General features: G+C 37.3%; 1 protein-coding gene across 1 annotated transcript; it reads left to right on the plus strand.

Moving 5' to 3' along the window:
- Nucleotides 1-2,099: 2,099 nt before the first annotated feature.
- Nucleotides 2,100-19,886, plus strand: LOC134377329 (NXPE family member 2-like; the record flags this gene model as incomplete). The annotated part of the gene is made up of 5 exons (XM_063095984.1): nucleotides 2,100-2,225; nucleotides 11,573-12,306; nucleotides 16,994-17,055; nucleotides 18,750-18,965; nucleotides 19,351-19,886. Coding segments are annotated over 5 exons (1,674 nt in total), but the record flags the coding sequence as incomplete, so codon positions are not given.
- Between the last annotated feature and the right edge of the window lie 1,087 nt (nucleotides 19,887-20,973).

The following is a 20,973-nucleotide window of genomic DNA, read 5'->3' on the forward strand; positions in this document are numbered from 1 at the left end:
AAAAATAGATCTACTCTTTGACCAGCTATCCCACTACTGGTTATATACGCAAAAGAAATGAAATCAGTATAGCAAAAAGACATGTGCACTCCCATGTTCATTACAACACTATTCACAGTAGTGAAGAGATGGAAACAACTTAAATGCCCATTGGTGAATGAATGGATAAAAAAAACCTGTGGTATATATACTCAATGGAATACTACTCAGCTCTAAAAAACAATGATATCTCATCATTTGCAGCAACATGGATGAAACTGGAAACCACCGTAAGTGAAGTAAGTCAGGCATAGAAAGACAAATACCACATGATATCACTCATATATGGAATCTAAAAAAAAAAGTGGTTCTTTTATAAGTGGAGAGTAGAATAATGGTTACTAGAGGCTAGAAGTAGAAGTGGGTGGAGGGGAGGAGAAGTAGTGGGCTAATGGGTACAAAATTATGCTATCTACCCTAAGTGAACCACTGTGCAGTATATATATGTATTGAAACAACACACTGTATCCCACACATATGTACAAGTAATTATTAAAATAAGGAAAATAATTTAAATCATTGTTGTTGAAATGCTTGATGTATGCAGAGGTTTAGAGCAAGGGAAAGGAGTTTACAGAGAAAGCACAGCAAATATTGAGAGGAACCAGACAAATACATTCTCAGGTATTCAGGAACTGTCGACAAGGGCTTCTATTTTTCTTTCCAGTGCTTTGGTTACTTCTCCCGCTATTGTAGATGTGACTAATCCCACATGACAGTCAAACAAAGGGATGAGCCAGGAAGTGCATCTGTATATAAATACGTAAAGCCTCAATCAAAGGTGACCCTGCCCTGCAATTAGATGTCCGTGGTCTAAAAACAAATTTCAGAGCTCCCTCAGGGTTTCTTTCTTCTGGCTGTGTGGGCTGAGCACGAACAGATCATCCAAAGGAAAGTCTGTGAATCCAGTTGGTCCTGTGACAACAAATAGCATTTCAGCTTTTGATCAGTGAAGCTTACAAGGAAACTCCAACTCTGAAATAAGTGCAAAGACTGCTTTAACTGAGGAGACTCTCTGGACGGCTTTAACTCCTATGATAGAATATGAGAATATGATGGAGAAGATATTCATCTATAGGTGCGGTACCTTCCAACTCTTACTGGCAGGCTAATGTCAAGGATAAGAAGGGAGAACTATAGACCAGTTGGTGTTTTTCAAATGGCATGTTGCAACCCTTTAGGGGATAGTAAAATCATTTTATTTGGGCATGAAAAATATTTTTACAATGTAACACAATGGAGTGGAATGAAATAGAATAACTGGAAAATATCACAGTGCGTTGCATGCCATGAGGATAAGTATTATTTTATGAGAATTTTGGTATGTGTGTGCATGTGCATGTGTCCTGAATGGGAATTTGGTATGATTTTTTTTTTTTTTTTTTTTTTTTTTTTTACTTTGGGCCCAGAGCAAACAATTTTGCCACATACTTTTGGGATTCTGGGTTTAAAAAAAATGAAAATTAAAGCTGTGGCCACTCCACACTGAGCTTTTCTAAAGACTATAATCCAGGTCTTTTTGGCACTGTTTATCAGCTACTTTGGCATGAAGAGGTAAAAACCTGAAGTGGAAACAAGCTGCCTAAAAAACTAAATAGGAGATTTATAATGAGGCCTCTGGAGGCAGATTAGACCAGTGAGACGGGGCAGCAGACAACACGTGTGTGTGCATGTATGTGCACGTGTGTGCATGTGTGTGTGTATCACAGAGAGATTTAGAAACCAGGATTCATTAGAGGTCAACAGAGGGAAAAAGTGTTTCTTCTGATAAACAATTGCAAAAACCTTGCTGTCCATGCTGAGTCCTCAATGAGAGAAAAGGCTCAGACACTTGATATGACTCCAAATCTGAAGAATTAACCTGGAGTCAGAAACCAGGAGTCCTTCAACTAGCTTTGTTTTCTGCCTCAGGGAAGAACATTGTATATGATTTCCAAAAGGACTTAGAAAGAAACATTTAGAAACCCAGGAGAGAACATCTCCCCGTTCTGGAAACTAATGAGGAAAAACTCAAGTATACAGGGCAACGTCATGTTTATGTGATTTAATGTGTGATTATTTCTTCTGTCCTCTCTTACAGGATACTCACATTGTTTCCAAATGCCATTGCTCGTAAATTACTGCTGATGTTGATATCTACTTTAATTTTCTGGGTCATTTACTTGGCTTCAAAAGATCACAAAAAGGTAGGAATTCTTTCCTTATACAGAATTCACAAATCATGGTGACTTCATTTGAATGCTCCCCTTTATCAAGGTGAAAAGTAAAAGTTAAAAGCATGTCACCTTAGCAAGAGAATCGGTATGAGAAGGTTCTCTGTTTAGCATTAATCCCTCTGACAATACATACATAATTATGATGTTGTTAGTGGCAGGTGGATTTGCAGCCTTATCTGTTCTTAGATGGCCTCCTAACCATTCCCACGTCAGAATTCTCTCCTCCCTTGGACTCTGAGACTCCAGTCCACTCAAATGTCTGTTTGGGTCCTCTGTTTTCTTATTCTTTGAGTAGTTCAGGTAGTGTTTATTGGATTTTACCTTTCTGCACTCTTTTAATTGATACTGCTTTCAGTTTCTCTTCCTCCCAACCATTTAGTAAAAAAACCAATCTTTTAAAAATTCTGCTTTCATTATCTTCTTGGCCCGATCAAAAACTTTCATTGATGACAATTCAAAGACCAAACTCCTTAGTGTAGTCATCTGAGGCCCTTCTAACTCGAATCCAACTACTTTTAAAGTGTCTCTCTCGCTTTGGTCTAACACAGCCAGGTCTCCAAGTTTACAAAAAGCACAAGTCTAGGACATTTAGACATTAACCACAGCTCTGAAGGTTGCTCTTCCCAGGTCCTCTCTATAAATAGAGGGTACTTCAAGAAGTTCATGGAAAGATTCATATTATCTTTTAACTCTATTTTTCTATGAACTTTTTGAAGTACCCTCGTATGTGTTCTCTAGGTTTCTTCCTTTGATCCTCTTCTCTTCCATTCTTACACCCTTTAATTCACATGCCCAGGTCCCATCCACTACCAGTATTAGTGTTTCTCAAAGTGAAGTATGGGGGCTATCTGCACCAGAACACCTGTGTTGGTATATGTGTTTGTAAAAGGCAGATTCCTGAGCCCTACTCCAGAGCCACTGAAATCTCTAGAGCTGAGCCTAAGATTTTTTTTTTTTTTTTTTTTGTCTTTTTGTGACCAGCCGCACTGCGCTCAGCCAGTGAGCAGCGCACCGGCCATCCTTATATAGGATCCGAACCCGCGGGTGGGAGCACTGCTGCGCTCCCAGCGCCGCACTCTCCCGAGTGCGCCATGGGGTCGGCCCTGAGCCTAAGATTTTGAAGGATAAGCTCCCCAGCTAATTCTTATACATGCTAAAGTTTGAGGATCTCTGCCTATGTGCTTCCAGGGCTGAGACTTCTTCTGAGCCTCACTCTTAAAAATGTGCTATTCATTGGATATCTTCCCCTAAGTCTTACACTAGCACTACCAGCACAAAAAAGTGCACACTGAATCTATCATCTCTCTCACGATTCTCCCCTGGCAAAAACAAAATAAAATAAACATACACAATCAAATGGAAACAAATTCTCTGTTCTTTCTCTTATCTCTCATATCTTGATAATTGTTATGCAGCTCACGCCAAGACAAAGTTCTCTCCACAAGCCATCAGCCACTACGCTTTATAAGTTCTACCTCCTAAATATCTTTTGAATATATCCTCCTTTTCTCCATCTCCATTGTCTTACTTTAGTCCAGTCCTTTGTCATTTCTCATCTAAAGTGTTTATTTATTTATTTTTTATTGAAATGTATTGTTTATACATATTTATGGGGTACAGAGTTATATTCCAATACATATATACAATGTGTGATGATCAAATCAGGGTAATTAGCATATTCATGGTTGCAAACCTAATCATTTCTTTGTGATATGGACATTTGATCTCTCTTCTAGCCATACGATAACATATAGTAAATCATTGTTAATTACAGATGCCTAGCTTGACAGTATACCAATAGAATCTCATCTAAAGTATTGAATAGACCAGTAATTAATTTCCCTAACTTTAGTTTTAGCCCACTCTAAGCATTCATTCAACAAACATTTGCTGAGTATAGATTGTGTGTTAGGTGCTGATCTAGGCATTAGGGATTCTGAAATACAGGACATCATTTTTATGTTCAAGAATCTGAAAACATATTCTAAAATAAAAATTTGAATATGCTATTCTAATCACCTTCAGTGGCTCCTCATGCATGGCCCAAACTCCTTAGCACAGGGTTTCATTCAGGCTCATTTAAATAAAGGGCACAGAAACCCACTGAGGCTGGCCCAAGACATTTTTGTACTGGCTGTTTCCTCTGCTCTTTCTCCAGGTTTTCACATAGCTAACTTTCTTACTTCCTTCAAGTGTTTTCTCAGATGTCATCTTCTTTATTTAATACTAGAAACAGCCCTGGCCCTACCTCTTAGCATTCCTCTATTTCACTTCTCTTTTTAAAGTAATACTTTTCCTTTTTTTAAATAGTATATAATTTACTTATTTATTATGTTCATTGATTATTGTCTTTCTTGACCTACTCTAAGGTCACCTCCATGAGGGCAAGGATTTTTGTATGTATTTATTTGTTGTTGTTGGTATATCTCAAGTGCCCAAAACAGTATCTGACATATAGTAGATGCTTAATAAAAAGCTAGTAAATAACTAAAGAAAGACTGTTCAGTGATACAGGTGACAGGTAATTGTGACCTGAAATAAGGTACTAACAATGGGGATAGAAGAACATCAATGAATTTGAGATAGAATTGACAGAAATAGTGGTTGAATATGGAAGGCAAAGAGGTGGGGTTAACCAGAAATTATATTCCAGGTTTGTACAACTATATGGCCAGTGATGCCATTCATTAAAGTATAAAAAAGCGTAGGAGAAATAGTTTTGAAGGACAAACCAAATTCAATAGAACATCAAAAAATTATATATCATGAACAAGTGGGATTTATTTCAGGGATGCAAGGATGGCTCAACATACAAAAGTCAATAAATGTGACATACCATATCAACAAAATGAAGGACAGAAAAACAGATGATCATCTCAATACATGCAGAAAAGGTATTTGATAAATTTCAACATCCCTTCATGATAAAAATTCTCAACAAATTAGGTATAGAAGGAAAGTATCTTAACACAATAAAAGCCATATGTAACAAACCAATTCTCAACATCATCCTGAATGGGGAAAGGCTGAAAGTTTTTCCTATAAGAACAGGAAGAAGACAAGGATACCCACTCTCACCACTCCTATTTGACATGGTACTGGAAGTTCTAGCCAGAGCAATTAGGCAAGAGAAAGAAACAAAGGGCATCCAAATTGGAAAAGAGGAAGTCAAATTGTCCCTTTTTGCAGATGACATGATCTTATATTTAGAAAAACCTGAAGACTCCACCAAACAACTCTTAGAACTGCTAAACAAATTCAATAAAGTTGCAGAATACAAGATTAATATACAAAACTCAGTAGTGTTTCTATATATCAACAAAAAAGTAACAGAAAAAAAGCAAGAATGCAATCCCATTTACAATAGCTACCAAAAAAACCCCCCAAAAAACCTGAGAGTAAATCTAACTAAGGAGGTGAAAGAGCTCTACAATGAAAACTACAAAACACTGATGAAAGAAATTAAAGTGGACACACACACAAAATGGGAAGAGAATACATGTTTATGGATTTTAAGAATTAATATCATCAAAATGACCATACTATTCAAAGTTAACTACAGATTCAAAGCAATCCCCATCAAAATACCAATGACAATCTTTACACAAATAGAAAAAACAATCCTAAAATCTATCTTGAACCACACATGACTCCACATAGCCAAAGCAATCCTGAACAAAAATAATAAAGCTAGACATTACATTACCTGACTTCAATATATACTACAAAGCTATAGTAACCAAAACAGCATGGTATTGGCATTAAACAGACACTTGGACCAATGGAACAGAATAGAGAGCCTAGAAATAAATTCATGCTTTTATCGTCCAACTGATCTTTGACAAAAGTGCTGAGAGCATGCATTGGGGAGAGGAGCCTCTTCAATAAATGGTGCTGGGAAAACTGGATGTCTTTGTGCAGAAGAATTAAACTAGACCTTTATCCCTAACCATTTCCAAAATCAACTCAAAATAGATTAAACAATTAAACATAAGATCTGAATAAAACTACTAGAAGAAAACATAGTGGAAACACTCTAAGATATTGATCTGGTGAAAAATTTTATGGAGAAGAATTCTAAAACACAAGCAGCAAAAGCAATAGTTTGAGGGATTTCCTCAAACTGAAAAGCTTCTGCATAGCAAAAGAAACAATCAACAGAGCAAAGAGGCAACCTGCACAATGGGAGAAAATATTAGCAAGCTATTCATCTGACAAGAGATTAATATCTATAATATACAGGGAACTTAAACAAATCAACAGCAAAAAAAGAAACTGTTTTTAAAATGGGCAAATGACCTGAACGGACATTTCTCAGAAGAAGACATACAAATGGTCAACAAGTATAAGTATAAGTATAATGGGTAACAAGTAAAAAAAATGCTCAACATCATAGCGGAAATGCAAATCAAAACCACAATGAGGTTATCTTACGTCAGTTAGTATGGCTATTACCCAAAAGACAAAAAGTTACAAATGCTGGCAAGAATTCAGAGAAAGGGGAACTCTTATAAAATGTTGGTGGGAATGTACAGCCACTATGTAAAACTATATGGAGTTTCCTCAAAAAAACTAAAAATAGAACTACCATGTGTTCTAGCAATCCCACTGTTGGATATTTATCAGAAGGAAAGTAATTTAACATACCAAAGAGATATCTGCACCCCTTTGTTTACTGTAGCACTATTCACAATAGCCAGGATACGGAATCAACCTAGTTATCTGTTGACAGATGAGTGTATAATGAAAATGTGGTATATCTACACAATGGAATACTACTGAGTCAAGAAAAAGAATGAGATCCTGTCATTTGTTGCAACTTGGATGTGCTTGGAAGACATTATGTTAAGTGAAATAAATCAGGCACAGAAAGATAAATACCACATGTTCTCACTTATATGTGGTAGCTAAAAAAATAATAAATTGAACTTTTAGAAGAAGAGAGTAGAACTGTGGTTACTAGAGGATGGAAAAGGGGAAAAGGGATTAAGGATAGTGGTGGACCGGTTAATGGGTACAAAATTGCAGCTAGATAGGAAAAATAAGTTCTAGTGGTATACAGTAGGGCTAAGCATCTATAATTAACAATAATTTATTGTGTGTTGTGAAATGGCTAGAAGAGAGGAGCTTAAATGTTTTCATCACAAAGAAATGATATATTTTCATGAAGATGAATTTGCTAACTACTCTGATTTTATCACTACATATTATGTACATGTATTGAAATAGAACTCTGTACCCTATAAATATGTACAATCCATATATTTCAATTAAAAAATAAATTTAAAAAAAGCAGAAAAAAAGAAGTTAATAGAAAAAAGTAGAAAGTAGGAAGGAAAAGATGTATGGTTACACTCAAGTTGGACACAGTGACAGGAAGTTGAATTACCATGTGACTACTCTTATAGGTCTCTAAAGCTGAGAGGATTGAGGAACAAAACAGAGACCTAGGTGTCGGAGGAGCTGCCTCCAATGGACATTGACGTCTTCTTGGAGCCTATCAGGACTTTTAGTGATGAAGAAGACTAGAAGTCAAGTTCTTTAAAATCTTCAGTAAACAAGTGTACTATGGGTCAAATGTGTCCCGCAAAAGTTCATGTATCGGAAACTTAATCTCCATTGTAGCAGTGTTAAGAGGGTGAGAAATCCAATTATGGTATTTGAAAGGTGGGATCTTTAAGGTGATTGGATTGTGAGGACCATGCCCTAGTGAATGGATCGATCCTTTCATCGAGTAATGGATTGATGGGTTAGTGGGTGGTCACGGGTGCGGTTCTGATGGCTTTATAAGGAGGGCTAGTGAGCAGGTTAGCTCTCTCTTGCTCAGCACATTTTCTCCATATGATACCCTGTATTGCTGTGGGGAGTCACCACAGCAACAAGAACACCAAGAACAAGACCCTCAACAGATATGTTCCCTGGACTTTGGACTTCCCAGCTTCCAAAACTGTAAGAAAAAAAATTCTATTTATTTATAAATTATATTTACTTATAAATAAATAAATATATAAAATTATATTTATTTATTAATTATAATTTATAAATTATATTTATAAATTATATTTATTTATACCCAGTTTCAGGTATTCTGTTATAAGCAACAGAAATGGACTAATACAAAGTGGGAGAAACCAATGGGTCAGAAAGTAACAGAGAAAAGGAGGATTATGTAGTAATTGGTCATATTTGGTGAGATGTACCATGGAGAACTAAAGGTCTTAGGATCCTCTGAAAAAGTTATATATATCCATTATATACATTTTGAAAAATATATATATTTAAAGTGTGTGTGTGTATAAAACCCTTGTCTTAGTCTGTTCATACTGCTCTAAAAAAATTACTATAGCATGAGTATCTTATAAATAACAGATACTTATTTCTCACAGTTCTGGAATCTGGGAAGTCCAAGAGCAAGGCACTGGCAGATTCCATGTTTGGGAGGGCCCACTCCCTGGGTCAAAGATGGCAGCCTTCTCACATGGTGAAGCGGGCAAGGAGCTCTCTGGGGTCTCTTCTATAAGGGCACTAATTCCATTTATGAGGGCTCCACCTTTATGACCTGCTTACTTCCCAAAGGCCCCATCTAATACCATCACATTGGAGACTAGGTTTCAAAATAAGAATTTTGGAGGGATGTAAACATTCAGTCTATAGCAATCCTGACGTATGTGTGTGTGCGTGTAAGTGTATATACATATGGAATATGTTATCAAAAGAATAAAGCAACTGGGCTAAGAGCAACATTAAGCATTAAAAGTTGATCCTGGCTGTGCTGCTACTATTTTAAAGAAACCTTCCCCCTTCTGTGCCTAATTTTGAGGATCTGGTACAAAACGCTGTGTATGATAAGTTTACATGTTTGTTCCTCTAGCCAGACTGGACTTTCTAGGAATACAGTCATATGAGCTGCAAATAACATTTTTGTGTCTTTCTTTTATAATTTATTAATAATTAATAATTAATTAAATTATTATTAAGATCGGTAAAGATGGCAGAGAGTATCTTTATTTACCACAATAGACAGTACAGTAGACATTTTTATCCACTTGGCTGAATCTAAATAGGCAAAAGAATAAAATACTGACAAATCCAATCATAGAAAATATGGAAAAAATTAGAACTGATTATTTAGAAAATAAAAGTGTGGATAACAGCCTGATAGTAGAAGAAATAAAGGAAAATCACAAAAACGTTTTAGTGCTTTAATCATAAATATTAAATACTTCTAAAAATTTCAAGCAATGAAGTGGTAAAAATGTTTTTTACAAATTGAGAGACTAAATGTTAAGATGTTTATTACATGAAGAACTGACACCAACTGAGAAATAAAAACATCAGAGTCCAAATAAAAAATTGGACAAAGGAAACAGAATTTAGAAGAGAATAATGTATTACTAAAACAAGTATTTGAGGAAAGATAAAGTTGGGAAACACTGATGTTAAAATAAATGCAATTTAAAAGCATCCAGTTTTGCCTGTCAAATTTGCAAGTAGATTTAATCATGATAATCTATAATTTAAGCAAAAATAATTAAACTGATGAATTTTGTAGCAGAGACTTAGTCAATTGAGACATCTGAGGACAACCCCTTTCTCTAGGTGACCATGCAGCCAACCAAAGTCATCAATCAGAAGGTGGATTTTGTATGAATCTTTCATTTAGGCTATCTGATTATTAGAATATAATATATATGATACATTGTTTTGGCATAATTAAATATCTTGCACCAGAAAATTCTTTGACAAGTTATGACAGAGGAAATAGTATACTTTGACATCAAGCCTTTCTGTAGAAATAGCAAACAGCAGTAGACTATTAAGAAACCAAACAGCAGAAACCAAACAAGCCAATGAACAAACAAGCAGGGCTAGGCTTCCAACCCTAGCTTCTCCCCCAATCATTTTAGTCTGCTGTCATAAAGGTTCACTGGTTAGGTGTACTTCTGTGGGCATGGGAGACTCTAGGACTCAAACAGGTTTTACACTGGTGGTAACATTCCCCCCAGTTACTTCATTGTCCAGGTGATTGCAATGGTATTTAGTGTGAGCTAAACCAATATTTCATTTGACTAAATCTTTCTCTTCTACTCTAGTTGAGGAGCATTAGTCATAACCCTTACACTTTGTTTGCTGCAATGACCAATGAGACACTGGTGTGGCACAATGGGTAGCCTTACACACTTCTGGTGACAGTGTAAACTCTTATCCTGAGAATATATTTGACAATCAATATGAATAAAAATGTTATATTCTTTGACTGATTGATACTTAACTCAATAATATATGATCTGGTAATTCCATCCCCAGGAATCTACCATAAAGAAGTAATCCTATATAAAAAGAGTAAAATCAAAACAAATAGAAATAATCTAATCGTACAATATCGATGGCTATATAACCCATGTTACATCTTCACGATGGAATATGATCAAGAAAATTATGTAACAACATTAAAATGTTTATAGCACATGATATTAGGTGCAAAAAAGTGCTAAAACTATATATTTAGCATGATTCTAACTATAGACACTGCATGGAAGGAAAAAGAGTGGACATAGTAAACAAGATATACCACAAAGACAGTAAATCTTAGGTAAGAACATATTTTTAAAAATTTGCTGTTTTTCGAATGAAATACTGCCATTTACAATAACATGGATGGACCTTGAGAGAATTATATTAAGTGAAACGAGTCAGGCACAGAAAGAGAAATACCACATGTTCTCACTTATTGGTGGGAGCTAAAAATAAATAAATAAAATCACACACACACACACACAAACTGGGGGGGGGGGGGGATGAAGATATAACAACTACCATTCCTTGAAGTTGATACGACAAGCAAACAGAAAGGACATTGTTGGGTGGGAGGGAGGGGAGGGAAGAGGGAGGGAGGTTTTGGTGATGGGCCACAATAATCAACCACATTGTATATCGACAAAATAAAAATAAAAAAAAAATTTGCTGTTTTTCACATTGTCTATGTATAAAATGATTATATGATTTTTATAAAGAAAAGTCAAGTGAGGGGATATCAAAGTGAAAAACTTTAAAATTAAATCATGAAATGATATATATTTATCATATCTAGTCAATTTTTAAATCAATTACTACTAAAATAATCCATCTGCAGGCAGCAGAGGAAGTCACACTACCTGCAAATCAATTCCTGATTCTATAATTGAAAACTAGTTAGAATTGATTTTTGACATGTTATTTATCACACCAAAAGATGTAAAGTGAACGATAATAATTTACATTGAAAAGCATGCCCTATTACTTGCTGATAACGTATCATTTTCCCTTCAATACTTCAGTTCTTGTGCAGATTGAGAAACCCTATCGCCCCAAACCAGTGGAGCATCCTCACAAAGTTCTCACACTCTGAAGCATCACTGAACCCAGCAGTTTCACCAACAGAGACTGAGCTGAGAACAAAGAAAATCATGCAGAAACTAGACCAGCTGATCCCGCCCAGACCTTTCACCCACGTGAACACCACAACCAGCGCCACCCACAGCAGAGCCACCATCCTCAACCCTAGAGACACATACTGCAGGGGGGATCAGCTGGACATCCTGCTGGAGGTGAGGGACCACTTAGGACGCAGGAAGGAATATGGTGGGGATTTCCTGAGGGCCAGGATGTCCTCCCCAGCCCTGCAGGCAGGTGCTGCAGGAAAGGTGACCGACTTCAATGACGGGACCTACCTTGTCAGATTCACTCTGTTCTGGGACGGCCAGGTCTCCCTGTCTCTCCTGCTTGTTCACCCCAGTGAGGGGGCATCGGCTCTCTGGAGGGCAAGGAACCAAGGCTATGACAGGGTGATCTTCATTGGCAAGTTTGCCAATGGCACCTCTCAAGTCCTCTCTGAATGTGGCCTGACCCTAAACACAAGTGCTGAATTGTGCCAGTATCTGGACGCTCGAGACCAAGAAGGCTTCTACTGCGTGAGGCCTCCACATGTTCCCTGTGAGGCCCTGATCCACGTGGCCACCAGGAATAGAAATGTTTCCTATCTTAGCAAGCAAGAGTGGAGTCTTTTCCACAGGTAAATGGACCTTCAAATGCAATAACAGATACAAAGACGTAGACTTAGGATCAAACCAAACTCTGCCTAATAGCTTTGCCTTCTAAAGCTGTCTTATCATGTCAATTAATGTTGACTAAGTTATAATTAGGTCCATCCCTTGGAGTCAGTTCAGCTGGGAGTATCTTCAGAGGGTTCCAGGTAGGTCAGCTTTAGAAGTATTTGCTAAAAGGAGTATGACCAGTGAAGGGCTTTATATATACTTAAAGTTCTCCATGGTCTGTAATACTTTCAGATTCAGTAAGTTTTTATAGACCAGTACTTCCTGTAATGTGTTCCATGGAATACTAATCCAACACAGTATTGATAGATGCTATGCAAAAAAAAAAAAAAAAAAAGATTGGTGAATGGTATCATTATTCAATCTGCTTTACCCTTTACATCCAATAAATCATCAAATCCTATAAATTGTTACCTTCCAACTGTCTCCTGAACTCAGTCATCTCTGTCTACCCTTGTATAAGCTACCATCATAGCTCAATTTCGTTATCGCAACAATCTCCAGAGCTGGTTTCCCTGCTGTCAGTCTTGTTTCTTCCAATCCATTATCCATACTGTGCCTAGACGAGGTTTCTAAAATGCACATATGCCTTTGCCTTTCCTTGCTTGAAACCCTTAATGTGGCTGTAAGGGTGAAACCCAAACTCTTTAATATGTTGACAAGGACTTGCCTAGCTCTGCGGCCTCTTGTCTCACCTTTATGCTGCCTTGCTCTCTGCCAGTCAAACTGAATTTTTATTGCACAAGCGGACCATGTTTTCTCTCAACTCTGGCATTTCACAAGCCTTTGTTTAGACATTATTTCCTCGAGCACGCATTCCATATCACTGGGTGAAGTGTAGTCTACATTCTTCCTCTGCATTTTGTTCTTTCCCCACATAACTCTTATTCCAGTATTAAATTTCCAATTTATTTTTTATGTTCTCTGAAAATCATAAGTTCTGTGAAGCACTACCTGTAATTATTTTTCACCATTCATTCATTCATTTGTGCTTTTGTTCAATTTATAAATAGTCAGCACCTTTTATACTCCGGACACAGCTCTGGGTGTTGGGAATTAACATTCTAGTGGGGTAGAAAGACAACTCACAAACAAATATTTGTATCAGGAAAACATTGGAGTAAGAGATTTTGAATGTGATGTTTGATGCTAATTTAAAAGTACGGTTAGGTAAAGCTTGTCTTGAGCTGCAGCCTGATTTAAGTGAGGGCGTAAGCTGTATGAATTTTGGGGGAAATACCATTCTCAAGATTGGGAATAGGACCAGAGGCAAGAGTGCGCTGGAATGTTCCAGGAACCATGATGGGGCCAGCGAGGTTACAATGCAGTGAATGAGGGACAGAGGAGGTCTGAAGGGTAGTCAGGGCCTCAGAGGCCATCCATGTATGACAGGAAGCCATTGTGGGTTACCACTTTGTGTCACAGGCCTAGCACAAAGCTTGACACTGAGAAGGTTCTCAATAATTGCTGAAAGAAAGAATAAGTGAAATACAGTCTGGGAAAATAATTAAAATTAAATGGATTTCTTTGCTGCAGAACTTCTCAGAAACTTTAATATGTATCCCTTAAAGCGGGGATAGAGCATGCAACTTTTCCCAAACTTATGTGACTGCAGAACATTTATTTTATGAATCATTTTAAGAGATTTTGGTTCCACAGTTTGGGAACTGCTGCTGTAGAAAGGCCTTGGCTTTCTGATGTGTGTTCAGAAGAGCAAAGTGAATAGCATAATATCCTGGAAATTCAAGTTTGATGACACAGGGGCTGGGCACAGCTGACCCTACAACGTCTCTGCTCAATGTCCCTTCCATCCCTGCCTTGTCTTCACTTCTTTTTGTTTTCCTGATAACTTATAGAAAAATCCCTTTGTTCTGTGGCCCAGCCAAAAGAAACCAGGCTTTTACAAAAGAATTGTTTATGAATAAACAAAGGAAAAATCATCACAGAAGCATAGAGCCCTTCCTGTCTTGAAGGTCTCAGAATCATGTTTTAACTCTAACAGTGGGGTCCAACAGCACCTGATTCCATACTTCCTGCTGGCCACATCTGCTTCCTCTTCAGATAGTCCTCATTGCAGCCTGGTTTGGAGGAACCAACCTTGCACAGTTTCCCGGCTGTGTCTTAGGATATCCAAAGTTCCTGTGCTGACAGACCTGCATGTATTTTGGATACTAATCATGCTTCTCACATGGGCTGTTCTCATGATAATAATTTGCTTTACTTCCCAATAATCACTTTTCCTTTTAGATCCCCTGCTCAAGGAGTATCTTGTTTCACAGGTGATTATACATTCAAGAACTCTCATGGACCTTTCTATTGATAAGCTCTAGAGCCCCTTCGTAGTTCCAAACCAGGTTCTATGACATCTTTGCTTCCCATGAGCACATGGACTAAGCCTGTTTCCCTTTCATTTGTAAAATAATAAATACTTTTTTCCCACTAGGATTCTCTCTCCCAACACTGGCTGCAGAATTAGGGATGCTACCTCCTCAGCTACTCACTTCTTCAAAGTTAAAAAAAAATTTTTTCTTTTTAATTTAAGAGTTTTAAGGATAATCATGAAAGGAAAATAAACAAGGGATTACCACGTGAGAAGACATCATATGGGCAACATAGTTGTTTACAATTCTTTCAGTTTCTACTATGGTCTAATATTACATATTAGACAAACCCCTTTCTAAAATGTAATGCACACACACACAGTTACAAAGACAAGAAACAGTAAAATGGATACCTTAATACCATGAATACATATTTTAAATTCTGATTTTAATGTGCCACCAATGTTGGGTTTTGGTAACCAAATTTACAAGGTAGCCACATCTTGGTCTCTTTTATTCCTTGTCCTTTCTTTCTTTTCTTCTTCTTCTTTTTTTTTTTTTTTTTGGCAGCTGGCCTGTACAGGGATCTGAACCCCTGACATTGGCATTACAACTCCCCACGCTAACCAACCGAGTGAACTGGCCAGTACCTCTTGGTATCTTTTATTATCCGCGGACTCACGTGGGATAAATTTGAGAGAATAAGTGTTTGACCAGGTTTAAATTCCCTACTGAGACTAGTTTTAATCTTGTGCCAAAGATAAGTCTCCTAAGATCTTCAGGAATAATAACTTCAACCACTTGCTGAGCATCTACTGTGTGTCAGGATTCGTGCTAGATGCCTCTCTTATACCATCAATCCTCAGCAAAACACTCTGGAGTGACCAGCATTATGCCAGTTTTACAGATGAGGAAATTTAAGCACAGACATATTAAACAGTTTGGCCAAGATGCATACCTAGTAAGTTGCAGAGTCAGAATTGTAATCCCAGTCTACCCTATCTTAAAGGCAATGGGCCACAGCACTGCCTTCCCTCACTCCACACTCCACACAGCCATCACTGCCAGCCACCCTGGCCTCTCAGTTCTCCACCCCTCTGGCCTCCTTGATGGCAAAAATATTATTTTCATTTGACCTAAAATCTCCTTTTCTTATGTTCAGGCAATCATTCTCGATCTTGAAAAATACTTCCTTTGTCCCTCCTGCAGGTTTCTATGGCTCTGGCTCTGTAAATCCTACCTTCCCCCAGATGGATTTTATCTGATAGAATGCATTCAATTTAACCAGATATAGTCACCACCTTAATTGTTAGGACTGATACTTTGAGATGAAGCTCACTGTGCCAGGCATTTGGAATGTTACAGTGAAAAAGATTGGCCTGATTCCTACTTTCAAGGAGATAGTAGACTATGGAAAACAGACCCCCAGGGACTTGAGAAAGTGAAGAGTAGATGAAGTTGAAGCTGGAGAGGTAGAAATGCGTGGGAGGGTTGTGTAGAGATCCAGAGAGTCACTCACCCTCCATATGCAATCAATTGAATCTATCATCTCTCCACCTATCTATGTACCTGTTTTTTAACCTTACCTTCTAAATGGTAAGCTCTCTACCACAAGTCTGCCAAGAAGCTTGGCACTTATTCTGTAGGTTGATGATGGAAAGTCATGGAAAGATTTAGCACAGTGGAACAAAACAGGCATCACAGAGGTTGTATTTAGGTGAGATAAACCAAAGGCATGGAAAGATAATATTATAACCTAGGACAAGGTTCTCAAAGTAATGTCTCTGGATTAGTAGCTTCAACTTCACCCAAGAGCTTGTTAGAAATCTGGATTCTTGAGCCCTGCCCCAGAACTACTGATTCGAAAACTCTGGGAGTGAGGCTCAGCAATCTGAGTAGTAGCAAGTACTCCAGGTAATTCTGATGCACACTCAAGTTTGAAAAGCACCGGCCTAGGAAAAGGTCAAGGAAGGCCTGAATTATTACAGGTGGCAAAGATGGAGAGCTGACTTGTGGTAGAGAGCCATTCAGAAGGTAAAATTAAAGAATGCGTAGGTAGACAGATGGATAGATGGCAGATTTGATTGATTACATATGGACGGTAAATGACTGTGTCTGGATCTCTAGGTCCCCTGTCATTAGCAAGGGAACAGTTTTCCAGAATCATGACCCATCTACTTCCCCAGAATATCTTAAATATATAAAAATCATAAAAAGAAGCATTTGCAGAGAGTAAAGAGTTGTTCAATCCATCGAAACCAGTGATTCATTCTTACTTTAATATCTAGGAAGATAACAAGCTAATCTATTTTCCAATTTCTTGAAGGTCCAACATAGGGGTTGAAATGATGAAGAACTTTACCTCTGTCAAGGTCTTACCGTGTAACAGTAAGTCTAGTGTACTGCTGCCTGCTGTATTCACAATTTATCTATGTAAAGGGCATTCTTACTGTGAGGGATATTAATTCTACATTAACCATTTTGGTCTCTCATTTCCTGTAATAAATGATATCAACTATATTGGGTTTCAATAAAAAGGGATTTTATTTTTGGAAATTATTTTCATATCAATTTAAACCAGTTTTCATCCTGGGTCAGATACGAAAGGCTAGGGACACCATTAATTTCAGCTGCCCCCTTTCAAAATATACAGGCTATTTGTATTTAAACTTGATATGTGTTCCCCAAAAGCCAATAATTGTATGCCAGTGCTATGTGAAAATGTCTCGGATAAGCTGCAAAGATTCAGTTAGGAAATTTCTTTGGTGGTTTCTAATTTCTCTTTCAGCCAAATCATCTCACTTAAAGTTCTATGAAGCTAGCAATTTCTGAGGATTTTTGTTTCAGTTTTATCACAAAAACTTTAGTGGTCAACACAAAACCATCTCATTCATAAAAGTGATGTTTCTGCTTTACTGTAATTAAAGTGCATTTCAATAAAACAAATGATTTCCATTATAACAATAAACGAGGCATACATTTACCCATTGCTCCTTTTTCATGCATTCAGCAAATGTTTACTGAGTACCTACTGTGTGCAAAAAACTTTGCAAAACCCTGTGGAGAACATAGATATAAATAAATTGTAAACCAAGACCTAAAGCTCACAATCTATGAAAAAGACAAATCCCTTCTCTGCCATCATCTACGCCCAACTTTTACACCAAAGAAAATTCTTAGATGCTTGAGGTCTCTTGAGTTCTCATAACACTTAGTTTGTTACCCTTTTGCCTGGACAGTAATTTTTAGTAAAATCAGGTAGTTTCTTAGAAGATAGTGCCAGACTGTTATTTTTGGAGCCACTTACAAACCTGATGCATTCAATACGGATAATAAGGATAAATATACCCTAAACCCCAACAATGCAGGTAGGTGATAAAAATGGACTTTTTAAGTGGAAAATATAAAAGTGGCCTCAGAATCTTACCTGAAGGAAAGCTTAAAATGAGTTGGTCATTACAGCTTAGGCTATTTTCATAGTGAAATGTTCAGAACGAGGTGGTCATGGTTCTGCTTTTTTTCCTGCGGTAGTCAGACCACACCGAGAATATTACATTGAGTTGTAGACACAACAATTAAACAGTTAAGGGTTTTTGATTAGCCAGAGAACATGATTCTGGTACCCACAGAATTAACAATGTGTGACACTCATTTCATAAACTTGTTCAAGTTTATTTTACGGATATGTAGTTTGAGGAGATTTACAATTCAGCAAGGCTAATGTCATCGGTGCAATATTTAGCCAGCCACTGACCCCTGCTATCATCTCAAGGCCACATATTTCCTCCTGCCTTTGGTCAGCTGTCTTGCAGTTGAGTGACTTTGGGGACAAGGCAGAGCCCAGGGAGATATCACGAATGCACAAGAGAAAACCCATCCCCACTCCAAGAAAAACTATTCAGTGAGAACTTCTAATTCATTCCTTTAGCATTGTCTCGTTAAATATTTGTGGAAGAGAAGAGGGCAGTAAAAGATGAAGAGCATGAAGGGAAAAGAGGAAAAAGAGGGCAAAAATGAGGAAAGTGTTTCCAAAATAATTTGTGGTAATGAAAAGTACTTAAAATGGGAATTTTTATTGCCAGAGAGTGAGAGCACAAAGAAGAAATGTCAGATTGGAATGAAGATTCCTTTCCCCAGTGGTTATACTTTGAAAGGAAAGTGGATTACAGCATTTTGTGAACAGATTGAGTTCAGTGCAACTGAAAATATAAATGACTGCTTGAAAAGAAAACTTATTTACCTCCTGGGAGATTCAACACTGCGTCAGTGGATTTACTACTTCAAAAAAGTTGTGAAAAGTATGTATTTTATTTTTATTTTGAAATTATACTCGACTTTTGAGGGATTTTAAAATCACAATTAGAATTCTTTGCTTTTCTTTTCTGACATTTGTCTTACTATTATTTTTTCACTTGCCAAGCTTTTGGTTTCGGGCTTTTAATAAAAAGTTAAATTTTATTTTTTATTCACAAATGTTAGCATTTTTTCCCTCTTCATGTATTTTGATAACAAGTTCAAAATTTTGTTAAGATTTTAATGCATCTGGTAAAATTCTCTACCTTGCATAGGTGGCGAGGCTCTAGTTAGAAGTAATTTTGGTTAGGATTTTACAGATGCTGTATGAATTTTAAAATTATATCATTTTCCTTTTCTTAAAAGATTTATCGATTTGTTTTTTATCAGCCTTAAAATATTTTGACCACCATGGAACCGGGATCTTTAAAACACATGTTCTTCTGGATGTTGAGAGACATACTTGGATTCAGTGGAAAAAACATAGTCATCCATTTGTTACCCAAAACCTGTTCTCAGTGAAAGATGAAAATTATATCTCACGGGAAATTGACCGGATAGCAGGAGACAATGACACAATCATTGTCATTACCGTTGGTCAACACTTCAGACCCTTTCCCATCAGTATTTTCATCCGTAGGGCCATCAATATTCAAAAGGCCATTGACCGTCTATTCTTGAGAAGCCCAGGGACCAAGGTAATACTTAAAACTGAAAACACCAGGGATATACACCAAAATACAGAGATGTTTAGTGACTTTCATGGCTATATCCAGAATCTTGTTATGAGGGATATTTTTGCTGATCTCAATGTGGGTATTATTGATGCCTGGGACATGACAATTGCTTATTTCACTAATAATGCCCATCCACCTAGTTATGTGATTGGAAATCAGATTGACTTGTTCTTAAACTACATTTGCTAGAAGAAAAATAGCCATTCTCTGTAGATGCCCTCACATATACTGCAAGCATAGTTTAGTGCAGTCTAAGGTATGGGAAACTCAAATTAAAATTTTTTTATTGTAGTTAAATATATATAACATAAAATTTACCATTTAAACAATTTTAAGTGTACAATTCCGTGGCACGAAGTACATTCACAGTGTTGTGCAACCATCATCAGGCTGGATCTCCAGAACTTTTTCATCATCCCAAACAGAAACTTTGTTTGTACTAAACAGTAACTCCCCATAGTCCCCTACCCACAGCCCCTGGCAACCACAATCATATTTCCACTCTCTTTGAATTTGACTATTCTAGGTAGCTCATTTTAGTTCATTTCGTGTTGCTCTAACAGAATACCTGAGGCTGGGTAACTTACAAAGAAAAGAGGTTTACTGTATCGTGAATCTGGTAGCTGGCAACTTTAAGACCGAGCAGCTGGTGAGGGCCTCATGCTGCTTCAACTCATGGTGGAAAGTGGAAAGGGAGTGGGCATGTGCAAAGACATCACATGGCAAGAGAGGAAGCAAGAGAGAGAAACTGAAGAAGCCATACACTTTTTTTTTTTTTTTTGTACTTTGTAAATTGCTTTATTAAAGAAAAAACTGTGTCATGGACATAGTTTCATCTTAACAACTCTTTTTTTTTTTTTAATTTTTATTTTGTCGATATACAATGTGGTTGATTATTGTGTCCCATTACCGAAACCCCCCTCCCTCCTCCCTCTCCTCACTCCCACCCAACAATGTCCTTTCTGTTTGCTTGTCGAATCAACTTCAAGGAATTGTGGTTGTTATATCTTCTTCCCACCCCCGGTTTTGTGTGTGTGGGTGTGTGTGTGTGTGTGATTTTATTTATTTATTTTTAGCTCCCACCAATAAGTGAGAACATGTGGTATTTCCCTTTCTGTGCCTGACTTGTTTCACTTAATATAATTCTCTCAAGGTCCATCCATGTTGTTGCAAATGGCATTATTTCATTTGTTTTTATAGCTGAGTAGTATTCCATTGTGTAGATATACCACATTTTCCGTATCCACTCATCCGATGATGGACATTTGGGCTGGTT

This window comes from Cynocephalus volans, chromosome 4 (genome assembly GCF_027409185.1).
Source record: "Cynocephalus volans isolate mCynVol1 chromosome 4, mCynVol1.pri, whole genome shotgun sequence".
NCBI lineage: Eukaryota > Metazoa > Chordata > Mammalia > Dermoptera > Cynocephalidae > Cynocephalus > Cynocephalus volans.